This window comes from Rhagoletis zephyria, unplaced genomic scaffold, assembly GCF_001687245.7.
Source record: "Rhagoletis zephyria isolate East Lansing unplaced genomic scaffold, Rhagoletis_zephyria_1.1 Rzeph_scaffold_02390, whole genome shotgun sequence".
NCBI classification, from domain to species: Eukaryota; Metazoa; Arthropoda; class Insecta; order Diptera; family Tephritidae; genus Rhagoletis; species Rhagoletis zephyria.
In genome coordinates this window covers 25,778-44,047 of record NW_016159474.1, presented here as the reverse complement: position 1 = coordinate 44,047, position 18,270 = coordinate 25,778, and the positions used below count along the sequence as shown (strand labels likewise).

At 40.1% G+C, this 18,270-nt stretch overlaps 2 protein-coding genes across 2 annotated transcripts; both read left to right on the top strand.

Moving 5' to 3' along the window:
- The first annotated feature begins 534 nt into the window (after positions 1-534).
- On the top strand, positions 535-2,076 carry LOC108366738 (centrosomal and chromosomal factor-like). Its single transcript, XM_017621194.1, has 2 exons — positions 535-1,239; positions 1,459-2,076. Exons 1-2 carry the CDS (start codon positions 931-933, stop codon positions 2,074-2,076), a joined length of 927 nt encoding a protein of 308 aa, XP_017476683.1. The 5' UTR covers positions 535-930.
- Positions 2,077-16,354: 14,278 nt separating this feature from the next.
- LOC108366737 (putative uncharacterized protein DDB_G0286901) lies at positions 16,355-18,057 on the top strand (the record flags this gene model as incomplete). The annotated part of the gene is made up of 3 exons (XM_017621193.1): positions 16,355-16,936; positions 17,171-17,523; positions 17,732-18,057. Coding segments are annotated over exons 1-3 (1,261 nt in total), but the record flags the coding sequence as incomplete, so codon positions are not given.
- Between the last annotated feature and the right edge of the window lie 213 nt (positions 18,058-18,270).

Sequence of the window (18,270 nt, the reverse complement as noted above, 5' to 3'; positions counted from 1 at the left end):
ATGAATGGGCATCGGCGTAAGCCCGAAATTAAACATTAGTCCGACTTGGCGTGTCCAAGAGAAGACAGGACGCTCCAGGACAACGCCTCTTCAAATAGTATCAGAATTTGAGAGAAAAAAAGAACGGTTTTAGTAATGAAGTCTTTCGCTAGCATGGGCATAAGCATTAGAAGTTATACATATAAATTAAATCCTGCAATGCATTTTCATGTCAAGAGTTGCGATTAGGTCAAAACACTTACTTGCTTTTCGATTCAAAAGAAAAAGTAGTAAGTAATTTTGTGATGGACATTACTGGTTTAATCAGATTAAGTTCGCTAAAATTTCTTACATACACACATTTTTTCTAATATTTGAAGTAATTGTAAAAGTATCTATTTCGCGAGAAAAACTTTTCACAGCGTTTCACAAAACCACTTACATTCATACTCGGCCATTAGCATTGCATACATAAAAACAATCGCCATTCATCAGTTTTTTTTTTAACTTTGATTAATGTTTTTTTATATTTGAAACAAAATGATAGCACACGATTCCAGATGTGACCAAAATTGACTTCAAAATCAACTTAACTAAATACAGTTGAAAATAAAAACCAACAAAACTTAAAACTTAAAAAGTGAAAGTGTAAACAAAAGTGAGCGAAAAATTGCAGCGCACACATCCCCAAATAAAGTATATCCCTAAAAGATGCGTGAATATCGTAGGCGTATACGCAACCTCAATTTTGGAATACAACTAATTCGCGCGCGTCGCATTTGTGCAGCGTACATTGGCGAAACCTAAGCCAACAAGCGAAAAAAACACAACAACAAGGGCGCGCATAAAATTAACAGTAAAGTGCATAAAACGGTGCCAATTGGTGAAGTAGCGCGCCGTGACAATTGCCGACGCCGTCGGTTGAACACACCAACCAACGCCAGCGGCAGGATGTCGTCGCAGACGAGCGCTTGCAACGGCTTCTTCCAAGAGCATGCGAACAGCGCGTTGAATCAGTACTTCCAGCAGTTGAACTCGAATGCGGCCGCCGCAGCTGCGGCGGGCATGAACAGCAGCAACAATAGTGACAGCAGCGCCAATGAGGGCAGCGGCAGCGTGACCAGTTCATCGCTGGATGGCAACCGCAGTAGCGCCAGCAGCATTGATTCAACGAAATCGGTGAATAGCAACGGCAGCGGCAGCGCAAATGTGCAGTGGAATAGTATACAACAGCAGCAGCAGCAGCAGCAGCAGCAGCAGCAACAGGCGCAGCACCAGCATCAGCAACAGAATCAACATCAGCAGCAGCAACAGCAACAACAGCAGCCGCAGCACATGCACCATTCCCAGCAACCACAGCAACAGCAGCAGCACAGCTCACATCAGCAGCAACAACAGGCGCAACAGCAGCAACCACAACCACAACAACATAATCATCATCAGCATCAGCAACAACAACAACAACAGCATCATCATCAGCAGCAGCAACAGCATCCGCAGTCTCATCACCAGCACCATCAGCAGCAGCAGCAGCAGCAGCAACAACAACAACCACAACACACTCATCAACAACAGCATCACCAACAGCAACATTCGCATGCCGTCGCCCATAACCAACTATCGGCGCTAAGTCAAACACTGGCCGCAGCTGCCGCTTCGAATGTCTCCGCCAACACAAATCCGCACTCCATTTTCGGCACCGGCAATTTCCACTATAAAACAAACAACTCCTGGACAATACCGACACTCTCCTGCTACCAACGCCTCTACAGCGAGAACCAACAACACTATCATCGACAGTTCGCCGGCAGTGGCGGTGGCAATGGCGGCTCTGGTGGCGGCACTGGAGCAGGCGGTAATGGCGCTGACACACCGGTGATTGGCAGTAATGCCGGCGGTGGTGGCAATGCTGGGGGCAGCTGCAATGTGGGCGTCAGTGCGAATGCCGCTGCAGCAGCCACAGCCGCCTCAGTGCAACATGTTGCCAACGCTGTGGCAGCGGCCGTGATGGCCAACGAGCAGCATCAGAGTCACTTGAACAGCTTGAAGGCGCGCTTCCAAGCGCCCGGCGGTAATGCAGGTAAATCGGTGGTTTAATTCCAAGCGTATTTTATTGTTTCTCTATTAAAAGCCATTTGAGCAGGAATCAGCGATTCAAACTGACTGTTCGCTAGCAGAATGGGCCAAACGCGTTTCATATTTTGCATTTTGAGTTTTAAGTTCAAAGCGATCAACTTTCGTCCAAAGTACTCAATTCCAGCCCACCGCAGAATTTTAAACTATTTATTTAAAGTAGTTCGTTCCACTCTCTAGCATTAATTTCTTCGGAATAAGCGCTCATTTGGTGTGTTCGATCTGTTTACGATCAGTGCGCTCTCCTATTTGCATTGACTGGATACGTTGACTTCGCAGTCGCGGTCACTGCCGGCGTTTTAACTTAATTAATCAATAGTTACTCACCTTTTTTCCCCACGTGATCGTCATTTGATAGTGCAGCGCTGCTCACACAAACGCCCACACTCGCTCGCGTATACACACACATACACATACACATGCACGTATGTAATTACACTCATAAAGCAGTTGCCAGTATGTATGGATTTTCCCTCATTTATTTATTTGTATTTAATTGATAAGTATACAACTGTCAATTGCCAATTAGTGGCTAGAGGCGGGTGCAAATGGCGCATTCATGGGATGTATGCTCGCAACTGTAAAGCTGAATGTAATCATAATAAACGTTTAGATGCGAAAAATATCTTAACCCAAGAATCAGTGCAATCATTTCTGGATAAATGAAGAAAATAGTGCGAGAAAAGCTTTCTACACAAAATGTTTACTTTATTAAGAATTACCAAGAATATAACAGCGGCTGAGTGGAAGATCGCCCTACCTCGGCTGCCGGTTCGCAAATACCCTACCTCAGCAAACGGTTGAAAATCGCCCTATTTCAGAATATGGTTGCAGAACGCCGTAACTCAGCAAATTGTTCACGAACGCCCTATCTAAGCTGCAGATACATCCAATTTACATTGAGATAGGGCGTTTTCGAACCGTCAGCCGAGATAGGATGATATGACCATTTCACAATGCAAAGAGAAAGTTCGTTGATATCGGATATGATGGTCTGATAGTTTAATAACTACATATTACATATTATATTATGGTAAGATACCATTACCGGCCTTTCTTAGACTGCTGATCAAAAAGGATTAGACTTTTTAAAGGTCCTAGTTGGTTGACTGTTTGAATGATAGAAAAAAGGTTGGCCGAATTCTAGTCCTATCAAGTACAGAGCAATTACAAATGAGGCGCTGTACCTCTTCTGCATCTGGTAAATTACAGCTACTACGACAAACTCATACGGCTGTGTAAAATGACGTTGAGCAATCCCACCAGCGCCGTCAGGATTGGGAAAGCCCTCTCCGAGCCGTTCGCCACAAAACGGGGTTCCCTTTCATGTGACTTCTTTAATCTGATGTTGGAGAAGATAATAAGAGCGGCAGAACTGAACCGCTTAGGAAGAATTTACCACAGGAGCGTGCAATTGCTGGCTTACGCCGATAACATCGACATCATCGGTAACAAAAACCTCGAAGTCTGTTCTGCCTTTTCCAAGTTGGATAAGGAAGCAAAGCGAATGGGTCTAGTGGTAAACGAGGACAAGACGAAGGACGTCACTGTTGACAGTTACAATTTCGAGAAAGTAGAGAGTTTCGTTTCCTTGGGAACCAGCGTTAACACCGATAATAATGTCAGCATGGAAATCCAACGCAGAATCACTCTTGCCAACAAGTGCTACTTTGGACTGAGTAGGCAATTCAGGAGTAAAGTCCTCTCTCGACGTACGAAAACTACACTCTACAATGGCAATGACAACATCCGATGAGGCGGCTCTTGGAGTGTTTGAGAGAAAGATTTTGCGGAAGATTTACGGGCCTTTACGCGTTGGCGACGGCGAGTACCGCAGACGATGGAGCGATGAGCTGTCTGAGCTTTACAACGATATGGACATAGTGCAGCGAATTAAAATACAGCGGCTCTGCTGGCTTGGCCATGTCGTTCGAATGGACACCAACGCTCCAGCTCTGAAAGTATTCAACTCGGAACCCGCTGGTGGTAGCAAAGGAAGAGGGAGGCTCCCACTGCCATGGAAAGATCAGGTGGAGGAGGACTTGGTTTCACTTGGCGTTTCCAATTGGCGTCAGTTGGCACAGAAGAGAAACGACTGGCGTGCTTTGCTGAATTCGGCCAAAATCGCTTAGGCGGTTACAGCGCCAAAAAAGAAAAAGAAGAAGTAGTAAGGGTAGTCGCAATAGTATTGCAAAAAAGATCCGCAAGGTTGCGCTGGAGTCGAGTTATTGCTAAAAGTTCTCAAGTGAAGCCATTCGGAGAAACCAGGCATCAAAGTAGTCAAGTTACCAGCGTTAAATCTACTACCATAACCATTGCGGTCCTTGATTTACTGTGACTAAATAGCACAAAGACAATTCTTGATGAATACCTACAAAGAAAATTGTAAGGCATTTATGATATTTCGTCTGAAGTAAGTCTATGTATATTGGATTTCTGTAGTGGTCTGTTTTACATCAAAACATTGGCAGACCTTTTCTCAACTTCTTCATTCGACAGTATTAATTCTTTTGACAATGCTTCTCCGGCTACATGCCTACAACTGTGGCTTATGGGCATACCCCAATTTATCAGCAATAAACTGTGATAATTTACAAACACAGTGAATAGGATTTACATGGATGATATTTTCAACTTTGCTTAACTAGTCTTATCTCAGTAAGCGCTGCAGTTCTAATAAATTTTCCATTCACTCCACGTGCTGTATGTTTCACGATAAATGTCTGCTTATTTTATGAGCGAACATTAGGTTGGTGCGAAAAAAAAACTTATAATGCGTTAAGCTCTGATCCCCAGAATTTTTCTAAATGGAATAAAAAATACCCGTATTTTCTTGTTAAAAAAAAAAACGATACTGCGCCAAGGCCCATCGCATTTTTTGGGGAACGTAAAAAAATAGTTATCTAATATCTATTCAAAAATGGTTAAAAAACAACTGGGTATGGTTATTGGAGGTGGCTTCTTAAGTTTCCGATCGAAAAATATTGATTTTCAAGAACTCTGTACCATTTCTACGAACGAGCAAGTGTTTTTTCCCATATAAAATACATGGAAAACTTGATGTGCTTTGAGGCAGTTCTAAATATAATTTTTTAATACAGGTATTTTTCGCCATTTAGAAAAATCTTACGGGACAAGGACATTAAAAATGTTTTCCCCCAAGTATTTGTGGACCACCCTAGTATAAAAACATACATGTTCGAGCTTTTGGCGGACCCAATGTTTTAATGTTTAGTCGTGTAGAACAAGAAGCAAATCATTTCAACTTTTTATGCTGTTTTTCGGATATTAAATTAGTCACTTGCAATGCGAAATTCGTCACAGCAAACACAAGTACTTTATGATGGCACTCGTAAAATAAAAGTGAAAAATATGAATAATTAAAAAATAAGAATGAATTACTGGGACTGGAAGTGCATGCCTACTTACGTACATACATATATGTATAGCGTATTTAGCATGCAGTAGCTTGAAAAGTATCGAATTGATAAAAGCAAATCGGAAAAACAATCCCAACTTAATGTTCATTCTGAGGTTGTCGTATTGATTGGCAAAAGAAATGAAATAATTTACATTTAATAGAAGGACTGTGCTCAGAAAAAAAGTCTTTACATTTATTACTCTTTTGTTGTAGTTTTTATGGTTATCAATAGAATTTTTGAATTCTATATTTATAGGAAATCTGTTTAAAATATTCATGGAAATTTTTCGCCATAGAGATCAGCACAGACCTGTTCAATTATTGCCTTACTACATTTAGCTCAATTTCTCGACTTTATATGTTCAGCATAAACTATGCGGTGACTTAGGTCAGTATTGAGCGTGCACACATACATCTTACACTTACATACATACATATGGCGGTATTTTGTAAATGCTCTTAAACACACAAACAAAAAATTGGTGCTTTGTTTCCACTGCAGACAAATCTGATACCATTACAGTGGAAGAACCTCAGCGTTTTTTATGCTATCGAAGCGATTTTTACAACAAATATGCAAATACATACATATGTACATATTTATGTACGTACTAAGTATAGGTTCCAAAGGCAGTTCCATATGGCCGTTATTTACTTTATTTTTCCTTTCATATTTTTTCATTTTGTACTCGCGATGTTGTCACTGCAAATGCAAATGCAATTTTGGCAAAAGCGCGCGAATGCATTGACCAGCGCGACAACAGCGAGCCACCTGAGCTGAGCTGAGCTGCGCTAAAGTAAAGGCGCCCACAAAATGCCCAAATGGCAAAAAAAAACAAAAATAAAATCGAATATGAATAGCCTACGACTAGTATGAGTGGTGGCTTTCTTTCATGGCTGTGTGATAGAATGTTGCTGCTTATTCGCTATCGATTCATTTGCCATGTGCCTATTTTGGTTTGCTTATCTTTTTTATCTTTTTTTTTCGTTTGGACTCTTAGCTTGTTTGTTTGATGCATGAAAATACATCAATGTGATTAGTTACTTTTCAAATTAAATTTTGATTTTTGTTCATAAATAATGGTAATATGCTTAGGCAAATTTTATTTGCGCATTTTTGTGTCGTTGTGTGTCAACGTGCAACTGCAAATTTTCTATACATTTATTGAATTTATTAAAAAAAATATTTCTAATCATTGGGAATGATTAATAACAAAAAAAAAGAAAACTAAAATGTGCATTCGCTTTCAAAGGTTAGGCGAACGAAATGTATATTTGCAGGATCATAATTAATTGCAACTGGAAATTTAGGTAGAATAGGGCACTGCGCTCCTTCTTATATGCAGCGGCAATATAACCATTTATGTATAAAGCAGGGACCGAACATAACAGTTATTGATGAAAACTGTCATGGAAAATTCAGTATGAAGGAAATGTTCTACAACTAAGTGAAACATACCAATCGATTTCGTTTTGCACCGAGACTCAAATTTTAAAATAAATTTTTATTTGCAATTGTTATGCAAAATTTAAAAAAATAACAATTATATTTGATTTTTTTATTATAAATCCAAAATAACAATTATTTTGGATTTTTATATTATATGGCTTAGATAACAGATATTGAGGAGTTTTATTTATAAAAGTCATCAATAAAAATCAGTCAGTGACTTTTACTTTTAAAAGTCATTAATATAAATCAGTGACCGACTTTTATTTTTTAAACCAATCGTATAAAAGTCATTAACATTTTAAGAAGGTGTTGGAAAACAAAAGTTTACTAAGACTTATTCAAATGACTTTTTTAAGTATGATTGAAAAAATAAAGATCAGTGACTGATTTTTATTTATGACTTTTATAAATAAAAGTCTTCGATAACTTTTATTTAAGACATATAATTTAAAAATCAAAAATAACTGTTATTTGCAGATTACTTAAATAAAAATCAAAAATAAGTGTAATGTTCGATTTATAAAATAAAAGTCAGAAATAACGGTTATTTAGAGAGTAATTAAATAAAAGTCAAAAAATAATTGTCAAAGAGTGATTTTTTTAATAAAAGTTGTAACTGATACGGTCCCTGGTATAAAGTACTTCCCCTTTTTCACCTGACTAAGGACGTAAGGTCCAAGAATCGTTGAACTAAACCGAAGGTGTCTTCTGGCGGCGAACTCTCCCTGGTCTTTGTTAACCTCCACATGGCTAAACTCTTCGCGTCAAAGCATTGACAGCCTTTAGGGCGAAAAAACTAGCAATCTCTCGGAACTTTCCAGTTCCTTCGCTCCCAGAAACTTCAACATTTCTGCTTTGAAATTCACCAGCACACTCTTTGCTATGTAGACCAAGGCTAAAGAGGATATAACTCGACGTACGCGTCACTTTCGATAGCCCCAAGAAAGTTATTGGTATCCTCAAGGACAACATTGTATTAGGAGCTCGCCCCCCGCATCAGGTTGATGGCACAGGCCCTTTGAACTGAATTAACAGTGAAAAACATCTGCCTAGATAAGGGCAAGGAGCTCTTAACACCCAACACCTCTTCGCATGGTACTCCAACACGACGGTCCTGGCATCGAAAACACAATGGACTGGGCCTATCGACCTCGCCTGTTTTCTATGACTCAAAAAAACCACTTATGACTGCATCCAAATTAGTTAGGCAAACGAATATAATTCAAAAGAAAAAGAGATCAAATAAAACATTTTTTGTTTACTTCTTTCATGGTATTTATTAAAAAACCGTTGAAGTAATATAAACTGAAAACCAAAAATCAAGTTTGCATGCGTATACTTTTTATATTTCAAGCAATATTTGAAACTAAATCGCTGTGCATGCATATGTAGATATGTATTATTCAGCTTTCTTTGCTTTGCAGCGTCTTTTTTTAAGTTGCTAATTTGAATAATATTAATTAATGCGCATATTAAAATTGCATTAATGCACATTTCAATTAGTCACGAAAAACAGTAAAAGCACAGTGGTTTAAGAATCGCGAGAATTTAAATAAGATTTAGTGATGTTTTAAAATTTAAATCATTTACTAAGTTTAAATGCGAAGTTCTGATGAAAACAGTTACAAGCGGGAATTTAATTGTTTAAAAACACTCGTAGTAAAACGGACCCAACAATTCAATAAAATCAATTAATTGAGGAGTAAACAAGCACCGCGCTACACTGTGCAAGGTTTCGTCTATAAAATATATTCGATTTGCGAATAATATTATTTTATTATTGACATTTGAGTGCGCCGATGGGCGGGGCAATTATTAAGTGCCCCGGTTAGCTGGCACGAGCTTCATACAACAAAAGAAAAGGGACTTCATATACATACATACATATGTGCACATATAGCGCGTAGAAATAATTACAAATCTAACCTTTGCTGCAAGAGTGCCATAACTCAAAAACTATTTTTTTGAAATAAGTAAACAGAAATGTCCGCCGTCTCTTCTGCCACCTCTCCAAAAAAAGAAAATGTGTCTTAATTTTTTCAATGTGAGCGTATATAAAGTGTAAACTTTAAAGCCATTTTCGCGAGTTTTCGATTATTTGGTTAATAACACTTTTGCAGTAAAGATACGATATGATAATTTATAAGAAAAAATCATCCAGTTGATGGTGCCCACTTGCCGCTCTTCAGCTTTCTTATCTTTACTTAAAATTTATTAAACTTTCGTTTCATTTGTTTGTATATATATATATATTGTATGCTCTTCTGTTTTGTTTTATTTTTTTTTGCACTCTTGACCGGCCAAACAGCTAATTCAAGCATCTGGCTGCATTTACAGCTCGAACGAACGAGCAGCCAGCCCGTTTTGGGCGATCAGCTAAAACAGTGCGGATGGAAGGTCGCAAGTTGGGGGCGAAAGCACAAATGGCAGAGAAAGAGATTATAAATATGCATAAAATAAACGAACAAAACTTGTAATCTTTATTTAATATTTTCTTGGTTGTACACCCAAATTTAGTATAAATAGAGAAATTCGAAATTAAAACCTTCACATGTATGTATACGCGTTGTATGTATGTATGTATGTATGTAAAAAAAAATAAAAAATTAAAAATGCTCCAAAGAAAGGTGAAGACAAATAAATGACAGCAAGATGAATGTTAAGCAAAAAAAAAAAAAGCAGCGAAGGTGAACACACAGTGTAGAAGAAGCGTCAATTACATATACATACATACATATGGACATAAATGTATGCGCTTTTAATTTATTTGAGTTTCATCCGGCATAAGGAAGTGAATAAAGTTAAGTTTGTGACGGTGCGATTGTGGACGCTGTTGCCAACAGCAGAAGCTGAACAACTGTGTGGCAGGCAGCGGCGCACAGCTGGAGCTGGAGCGTCGTCATAAAAGTAAGCTGCTGCCGTTGCTGCGACGTTGGCCTAAGCGGGGCAGGTCTGATTGGTCTGGTCTCGTTCGGTCACTGTGGTTAGCTGCTTTTTGGGGTTTTACAACTTTCTGCTGATTTTTTTAATCTTCATTTCTGGCTGCACCCCATCTTAGCGTTTTGTTTTCTATGTTTATTTTTATTTTTTATTTTTATTTGGCTTCTACGGTTTGTAGTATATTTTGGCAGTCCACTCTCGCTTGAAGCTCTTACTGTTACAGCAGTGCTTTCGATTTCATTTGTGATCTTTGCGCTGCGATCATAGACTGGAATTGGCGCTGCTTTTCTGTTTGTTTTTGTAAATTCTTTCCCTTTCGTTTCTTGGTCATTATTGCTGTTACAAAGCTGCTATAGAAATTAATTTTTCATTCGTTGCCCTTAATGCGAGTACTTGCTATTTGGCACTAATTTTTTTTTTTTGAAAATATTTAATGTCTTTGGGCATGCGCTAATTCTGTATTTTTACATTTATCGTATTTTATACGAAAACCAAGCATCCTAGTACAATTAAGCACACCTTTGCCACGCTTATTTTGTTTAGGCATTATTTGCTATTTCTTCTCGGCAAACATTAGCATCGCATTTCTCTCGTCCGCTATTTCAGTGCTGTTCATTACTGGTTTGCGCTCGGACAGTTGGTGGATGGATACGCCAATTTTGTGTTGCATTTCCGGTAATTTTTTTTTTTTTGTGTAATTTAAAAGCGCGCCTAATTCGGATTGGCAAAGGTGTGGGTGTGGCTGCGACGGTGGGTGGCTCAATCGTTTTTAATTTTGCCAAGTGGAAATCACTTTTCTAATTCCGAAAAATGTATGTGTGATTGGATAATCGTTATACTTATTGGATGTGGAGTGAGGTGTTTCAAGTCTTTGGCATGAAATTGTATAACGAATTTATATTTAATATTTAAAATAATTTTGCTCAGCTAAGTTTAGTTATTTAAAATATAAAGATAAGTTTTAGAAATTGTGTTTAATGAATAAATTTTATCACACACCTTTATTGCCATTCTTGATGCTTAGATTCTACTGTACAAGAGGTCTACCAGGAAAGCTTTTGTTTCATTACTTTATATTTGTGTTTGAAATTTTTATGGCGCTAATATTTTAATAGTCACTAATTTGTTTTTACTTTTTTGATTTCTTTGCAGGTAAGCGAATTAACAAACTAAAAATTCTTAAAAAGTGTTCGTCTGAGTAAGTCTATAGAAAATAAAAGTTTTAACGCCTACTTTTCTTTGGCAAATTTAATATGTATGTATGTACCGCCATCAACAAGGCCACTAAGTGTTATTATTGTTGTTGTTTATCTCCTATTTTTATGTTGTATACTTATTAAAGATAAAGTAGGTATAAATGAGTTTCGGTTTTTATATGCCAAACTAATTGGAGCAATAGATACATATGTACATAAGTTATGCTCAAACGCTAACCATCTTTCATCTAAAGGCTTTCCAAGAAAGAGAATAAAATTTGCTGGTCTGCCTTTTAGCGAAGGTAAAATTATTATTTATGCGGCAGCTATTGGCTGTGAATGCCTTCCCTTACCCTGAATAAATAGCAAAGCTCAATACACAGATGTCCACGGCGGCTAAGCAGGGCCCCTAACGGGTTCACCAAATAGATAAATGGTAGAAAGGCTGCATCTTACTCTACCCATCCGTCCATTTTCCTGCACATTTCTATATCCCTTTCTCTTTCTGGCTCTCTCATACTTCCAAGCTTTTGAAGTGCTTAGATGTTTGATTGCTTGATACTCGCATTAAAAGTGAATTATACTACACTAGTATTCCAACAAGTCTATCCAGGGAGATACTCTAAACCTGGTCCCCTAGACCTAGTACGTGTGTCTGCTGCATACGTAAAATGAGAAGCGATCACCACCTAATCTTGGTGAAAGAATGCTTGCCTCCGGAAGTAATTAATCAGTAAACATAATGATTAGTGGGGGCAGAGGCGAAAGCTGTTGCTACTAAATTGATTATATATATTGATGACTTTTAAACCGTTTTCGGAGACCATATGCATAAGTGCTAAGGAGTTAGCTGGAAAATGCGGGAGCGGTAAGGTAGACTTTTCTGCTATAAAGAAGAGCAAATATCAAGAAATTGGTTAAGATGCGATATTAAGAAAGAAAAGGAAGCATAAATATACATGTGAGCCGTCTCTTTTGAAAGTGGCCTAAGTCATTTTCTTGCTGTTCGATTTCAATGATAATTTACCTGTATCTGCACCCGTTTGTTATGCGTTCAACTTCATCAGCCAAAGGTAACAAGTTTTGTCATTAGTTTATGACAATACGACGATTTACAGATGCATTCATTTAGCAGTAACCAATAGCTGGAAATGACTAGCGCCACTTTAAAAAATAAACAACTCATATTTGAAGCTTCTGATCTGATTCTGATCTGATTTACATTTAAGAAGCCACTGTACAAATCTAAAATTTTGGTAGGTTCTAATCTGATTCAGTGGCAACACTAAATGATATGTCCACTGGCCAACGCCGAAAAGACATACACATAAAAATCCATGTATAAAAATGTTTCATCATTCCCATGGCAAATCGGAATGTCGGTCTCCCTAGGCAGATCTAGCCAGATTATATAAAAAAGTCGACTTGGCTGGTCCTGCTCTTCTTGGCCATATACCGAATACTTAGCCTGGAATATGAGTCGCTGGGATTTTCTACATTATACAGATGCCAGGAAACCGCCTGATTGTTGAAAAAAGTGCCTTAATCTGCCCTTCACACCTATAAAGATAATAATGACCAAGATTTAGTTAGATTAAAAGTTTAATACAAAGCAAAAATTTAGTAAATAACAAAGATTGCTTCAGCCATCCTTGAATAGTCCAAGTACAAATAAGTAGACATATATATTTTAACCCACAGTTTAGGTACGAAATTTTTGGAGTGGGGAGAGTTGACCTGTAACTTTCTAGGCTTTATGTGTGCCCTAAAAATGCTTTGAACTCAACAATATTTTTTTTTTTCAATTTAAACTTATAATCAGCATTGGGATCGGTTAGATCCGGAAAGGGCTGATATCAAGGTTATAAGAATCTATACTGAGTTTTCAGTCAGAAGCTCAAATTGAAATCTTTTACGGGCAACTTTCCTGAATTGAATTCAGCAAAGTCAGTCCACTCGTCGAATGCACTCAAAAAAGCTCTGCACCGAGAAAAAACTCACTCGATGAACGCATAAGCTCAGTGGCATGATCGCAGCAACTAGCAGAAAAGTGAGAGTCAAAACCAAAAAAAATAGCAATGAAAGCATTAACAAAATCAAAAGCAAAAGTGTTAGCTGACAAAAGCAATGAAAGCAAAAGCGAAACAAATGCAGAAAGAAAAATGATACTTGCAAATGTAAGAAATCAACATCAGGCATGCGCTTCCGCATATTGCTACAACAACAACCAACCAACAGAAATTTGAGAGCGAATGAGGCGACAAAACGAAATGGAAAATCAAAATCGCGTATACGTGCCGCTGTACCTCAGTGTGTGTGATTTAGAGGAGCGAGGCGGGATGAAGCGGATCGAGGCATTGCAGGCACGAATGGGTCGAAAACAAGCAAAAAGCAAACACAAGCAACAACAAGTAAAATGACAACAATCACGCTTGGCTGCTGCTACTTTGCTGACATAGCAGCACGCCTATCGGACACCGGAACGGGCTTAAAGCGACAAAGCCATTCACACAGCTTAGATGGATAGCCCAGGTACGAGTATTTGGCAGCTATGCGAATCCAAGTGTGAAGCAAATGGCAAATAACGCCTAACCGACGACGGACCGTGATGCTTTACCGTTGGCTATACGCTGACTACTGACTGCTTGCGCTGCTGCAGCTAATATGCCAAACTGGTTGTAACGAATGGTTGTGTGGAGCGCAAAAGCTTGGGGAGATACACCGTTGTGAGCTTGCAGTGGAGCGAGCAAAGCGAGTGAAAGAAGGCATACAAAGAAGACAAGCTTGCTGGCGGGCTTGCTTCTTTCTTACCGCTTGCATGGATGAGCGATTTGCGAGCGAAAAATGCAAAAGCAAAGAGACAAAACCCCCAAACACTGGCAGCAAAGCTATCGAAAGCGGAAAAAAGCTGGAAAGGTGGAAAGGTGACTGCGGGAAAAAGAAACCGAAGACTGCGAGTCACCAGCAGCGGCCAGCACAGCACAGAAAGCAAGCCAAACTTTGCATGCTACCACAATAACGCAGACATTAGCAGCACCACTACGTAACCACCTCACCACCGCACAACCATTGCCATCGCGATCAGCTTTCAGGCTTTTTTCGACGCTTGCGTCGTTGATGGGGTTTTTTCGAATTTCGGTGGGTTTGACGTGCGCAAACGTGCGCTCACTCTTCATTTGCGTTCCGGCGACACCGGTTCCAGGTCCAAATCGCGGAATATCGAGCGGCACTTAAGCGCGAACGTGAACGTGAACGAGAAGAAACATCGATTTCGGTAAAGTGACGCCAGACATTGACAAATATCAGCAATGTTCCAAGTGGCCAAAAAAAATTTCGAAAATTCGTAATAGATTTGCTTAAAAGTTTGTGTGAATAAAGTTGTGTGTCTGAAATTTATTAACCACTTAAAAGGATTGATCACTAAATTGCGTGTTACAGAAGCTCCTCTTATCATAGCTTTGTGCTTTCGTTGAGACTTTTGAAGATCCAGATTTGTTTACTCCCTCAAATAGAATACCTATGAGAGGAAGTTCGGTGAAGATTTTAAATACATTTTTTAAAGCAACTGGAAGGAAGGGCAAAAGTGGGCAAGCCCTCACTTTTCAATCTCATCTAAAGCTCTAAAGTGCTTCGTGATTTTATGTACGAGTAAAAAAAAAATACAGTCACACAAAACCACGGCGGTCTGAAATTTAAAATTCGAAAACAAAACAATGAAAGCAAGCAAATGTAAATACAAAAACGCAAAGGTCAACTATTAGAACGATCGGGCAGCAAAAAGCAACATTCACAAACAAAAGCGAAGCAAAGCCCCTCGCCGAGTGTCGAACGCAGCGACAGTAGAATAGTTCTAATAAAAAGAAAACAAAGCTAAACCAAACTAAATATCGACCAAAATGAAATAAACAATAAATTAGAATCGTCTAAGAGTCTAAGGCGAAACATATTGCCGCAGCTAAGTTAAGCAAATTGTGAGATAAGTGTAGCGACAAATAGGCGAAGCGAACTCGCCGCACGCGATCTTCCCACACCGCACGCCGTACAAATCGATGGGCGAACCGAGGGCGAATTGAGCGATTGTTCTTTGTGTCGATTTCTATGCACATTTGTAGTAGAACACAGTCAAGGTCAGACTTTTTTTTTGCGTTCGCCGATGAACTAGTTGAGACTTAAGCTTTTCCTGGCCCTAGCAATCTGCTGAAAGAAAAGTACCAAGGTGTCCAGCACAGAGAGGGAAAGGTCGGCGGCAGTGAAGATATTGTGAGTGAGTGGGAAAGCAAAAATGCTGGTTTTGGCAACGCTAGAACACAAAGGATCTCATTTGAGTGCCAAGGCATAACAAAATAAAAAAAAAAAAAAGTTTAAATTAAAATTTGTAACAAAATTGTGCATTCCTTTGCATCAGCTCAGCTTAAAGCGGCAGCGTAAAAGTGAAGATCTACAAATTTAAAAGAATGCACATTCGTGATGTGAGTGAACAATAGACAGAGCAGTCACAAAATATGTACAAATATATGCAAGGCTAACGAATTAAATATGAAAACATTAAAAATAGGGTAGACAAACCCGCGACACACAGCGACTCAAAACATTGAAATAAATGCAAATACTAAAACGAAACAAATAATAATGCAAATTGCCTTAGAAATGTCTGTGACTTAAAAGCTAAAAGCTTAGAATAAAACATAAAAAAAAAGTACTCGAACGTGAGCTTCAACTCCTTCGCTGGCTGCACGCTGCCTCAGAGCAGTGAGAGACGAGAGGCGCACGCTAGCTGGCCAGCAACAGGTACCCATAGCAAGTGTGTGCGCGTGGCGATAGTGCTTGTTGTTGTTGTTGTTGTTATGCAGACTAGAATTGGCAAGCAAGCAAGCAAACAGACAGACAAACAAGCAAACAAGCTAAACAATCGGCTGACTATTGCAAACAAATTGAGAAAAAAGAAATATGTAGTAGAAAAAAATTATAAAAACAACAAAAAGAGTGCAAAAAGTGTAAAAAAGAAAAATTGCAAAGCGGAAAAAAATTGTAGTGCCAAGCTAAGCAAACAGAGCGCACCGCACGAATAAAACAGTGGTGTGCATTTGAAATATTTAAAGAAAAATATTCTAGCCGAGGCATTTGAACCTTTTGTGTTCCCGCAATTTCCCTGCCCTTCTGAGAATTTTGTGTTTGTGAATGAAATTACACCTCCCCCTAACTGTCGATTAGCTGAAGAACAGAATTAAAAGTATGGAGTATTTGACGCAGGCGCTGCAAATCGGCAATGCGCATGCGCATCAAACGCATAGTGCGCTACAAAGCGCGCAACAGCAACAACAACACCAGCAGCAGCAACAACACCAGCAGCAACAACAACACCAGGCCCACCTACAACTGCTACAGAATGTGCAGCATGTGCAACAGCAGCAGCAACAACAACAGCAGCAGCAGCAACATCAACAACAACAACAATTGCTTGGCAGCCTGCAATCGCCCAGCCACGCAACGGCGCTGCCACCGCTCAGCTCACTGCCGCTACAAGTCGTCCACAATCTGCCACATCTGCTAGCCGCCAACAGCGCTGGTGGCGGTGGTGGTGCGGGTGGCATTGGCACTGGCAGCAATAATGGTCTCTCCTCCGCCACCGCCAATTCATCCGCTATGGCCGCTGCGCACCTCACCAGCCTCGGCAGCAATTTGGTGAACACCAGTAATCTCGTCAATAGTATTGCCGCTGCTGCCGGCAATTCGTCCAACAGCAATCTGTCCAACTCCAATAATGCCTCCAATAACATTAACAACAGCAGCAACGTTGGCAACGCGAGCAACAGCGTTAGTGCCGCCCAGCTGAGCAACAANGCCGCCAATTCATCCGCTATGGCCGCTGCGCACCTCACCAGCCTCGGCAGCAATTTGGTGAACACCAGTAATCTCGTCAATAGCATTGCCTCTGCTGCCGGCAATTCGTCCAACAGCAATCTGTCCAACTCCAATAATGCCTCCAATAACATTAACAACAGCAGCAGTAACGTTGGCAACGCGAGCAACAGCGTTAGTGCCGCCCAGCTGAGCAACAATGTCCACTTGCACCTGCGCAACACAATGCAAAATGTGGCCAATACACAGCTGCAGCAAACGATCAATACGCTGGGCAACAATTTGGTGGGCAGCTTGCCGCCAAGCAGTCAGTTGTTGCATCATCGCTTGCAACATTTGGCCAATGTGGCGAATGTGAACAATGCAGCGGCGGCTGTGGTCGCTGTGGCGGCGAACAACATCAACACCATGAACAACATCAGCAATGGTCTCGGCAACGGCAGCGGCAATGTGTTGGCGAATGTTGGCAATGCGGCCAATTTGATTGCGCTCAATGCTGGTGGTAACAACAACAATAACAATCCAGCAACACCCAATAACAATTTGAGCCTGAATGGCTTGGTGGGGATTATTGGTGGTGGCGGCGNCCAATGTGGCGAATGTGAACAATGCAGCGGCGGCTGTGGTCGCTGTGGCGGCGAACAACATCAACACCATGAGCAACATCAGCAATGGTCTCGGCAACGGCAGCGGCAATGTGTTGGCGAATGTTGGCAATGCGGCCAATTTGATTGCGCTCAATGCTGGTGGTAACAACAACAATAACAATCCAGCAACACCCAATAACAATTTGAGCCTGAATGGCTTGGTGGGGATTATTGGTGGTGGCGGCGCGGGTGGCGGCGGTGGCGGCGGTCAGAGCAATGCCAATGGCGGAAGTGCAAACGACAACAACAACAACAATAATAACAGCGGCGCGGGTATTGCGCACAACAATGGCAATGCCAATGTGGCTAACGGTGTTGGCAGCAACAACAACAATAGCAACATTAGCAACAACATCATGGAGGATAACAATCGTTGGACGCAATTTCAGGTGCAGCAGCTGTGGAAGCAACACGCCTCGTATCTGAATGGTAATTAGTATAGTAACTAAAAGAGAAAAATGTCTATACAATACAGAAGGGCGAACAATGAAGGGGGAACAAATAATTCATTAAGAAAGTCCTTTTCGGTTGGACTGGTTACCACTCCTCGAACAGAAGTTTGCTTCCTTACAAATCGTCTTTGTCGACTTTATCTTTGTTTTTTTTGTTTTTTTTGTTTAACTGAAAAGTGAAAAATCAAGC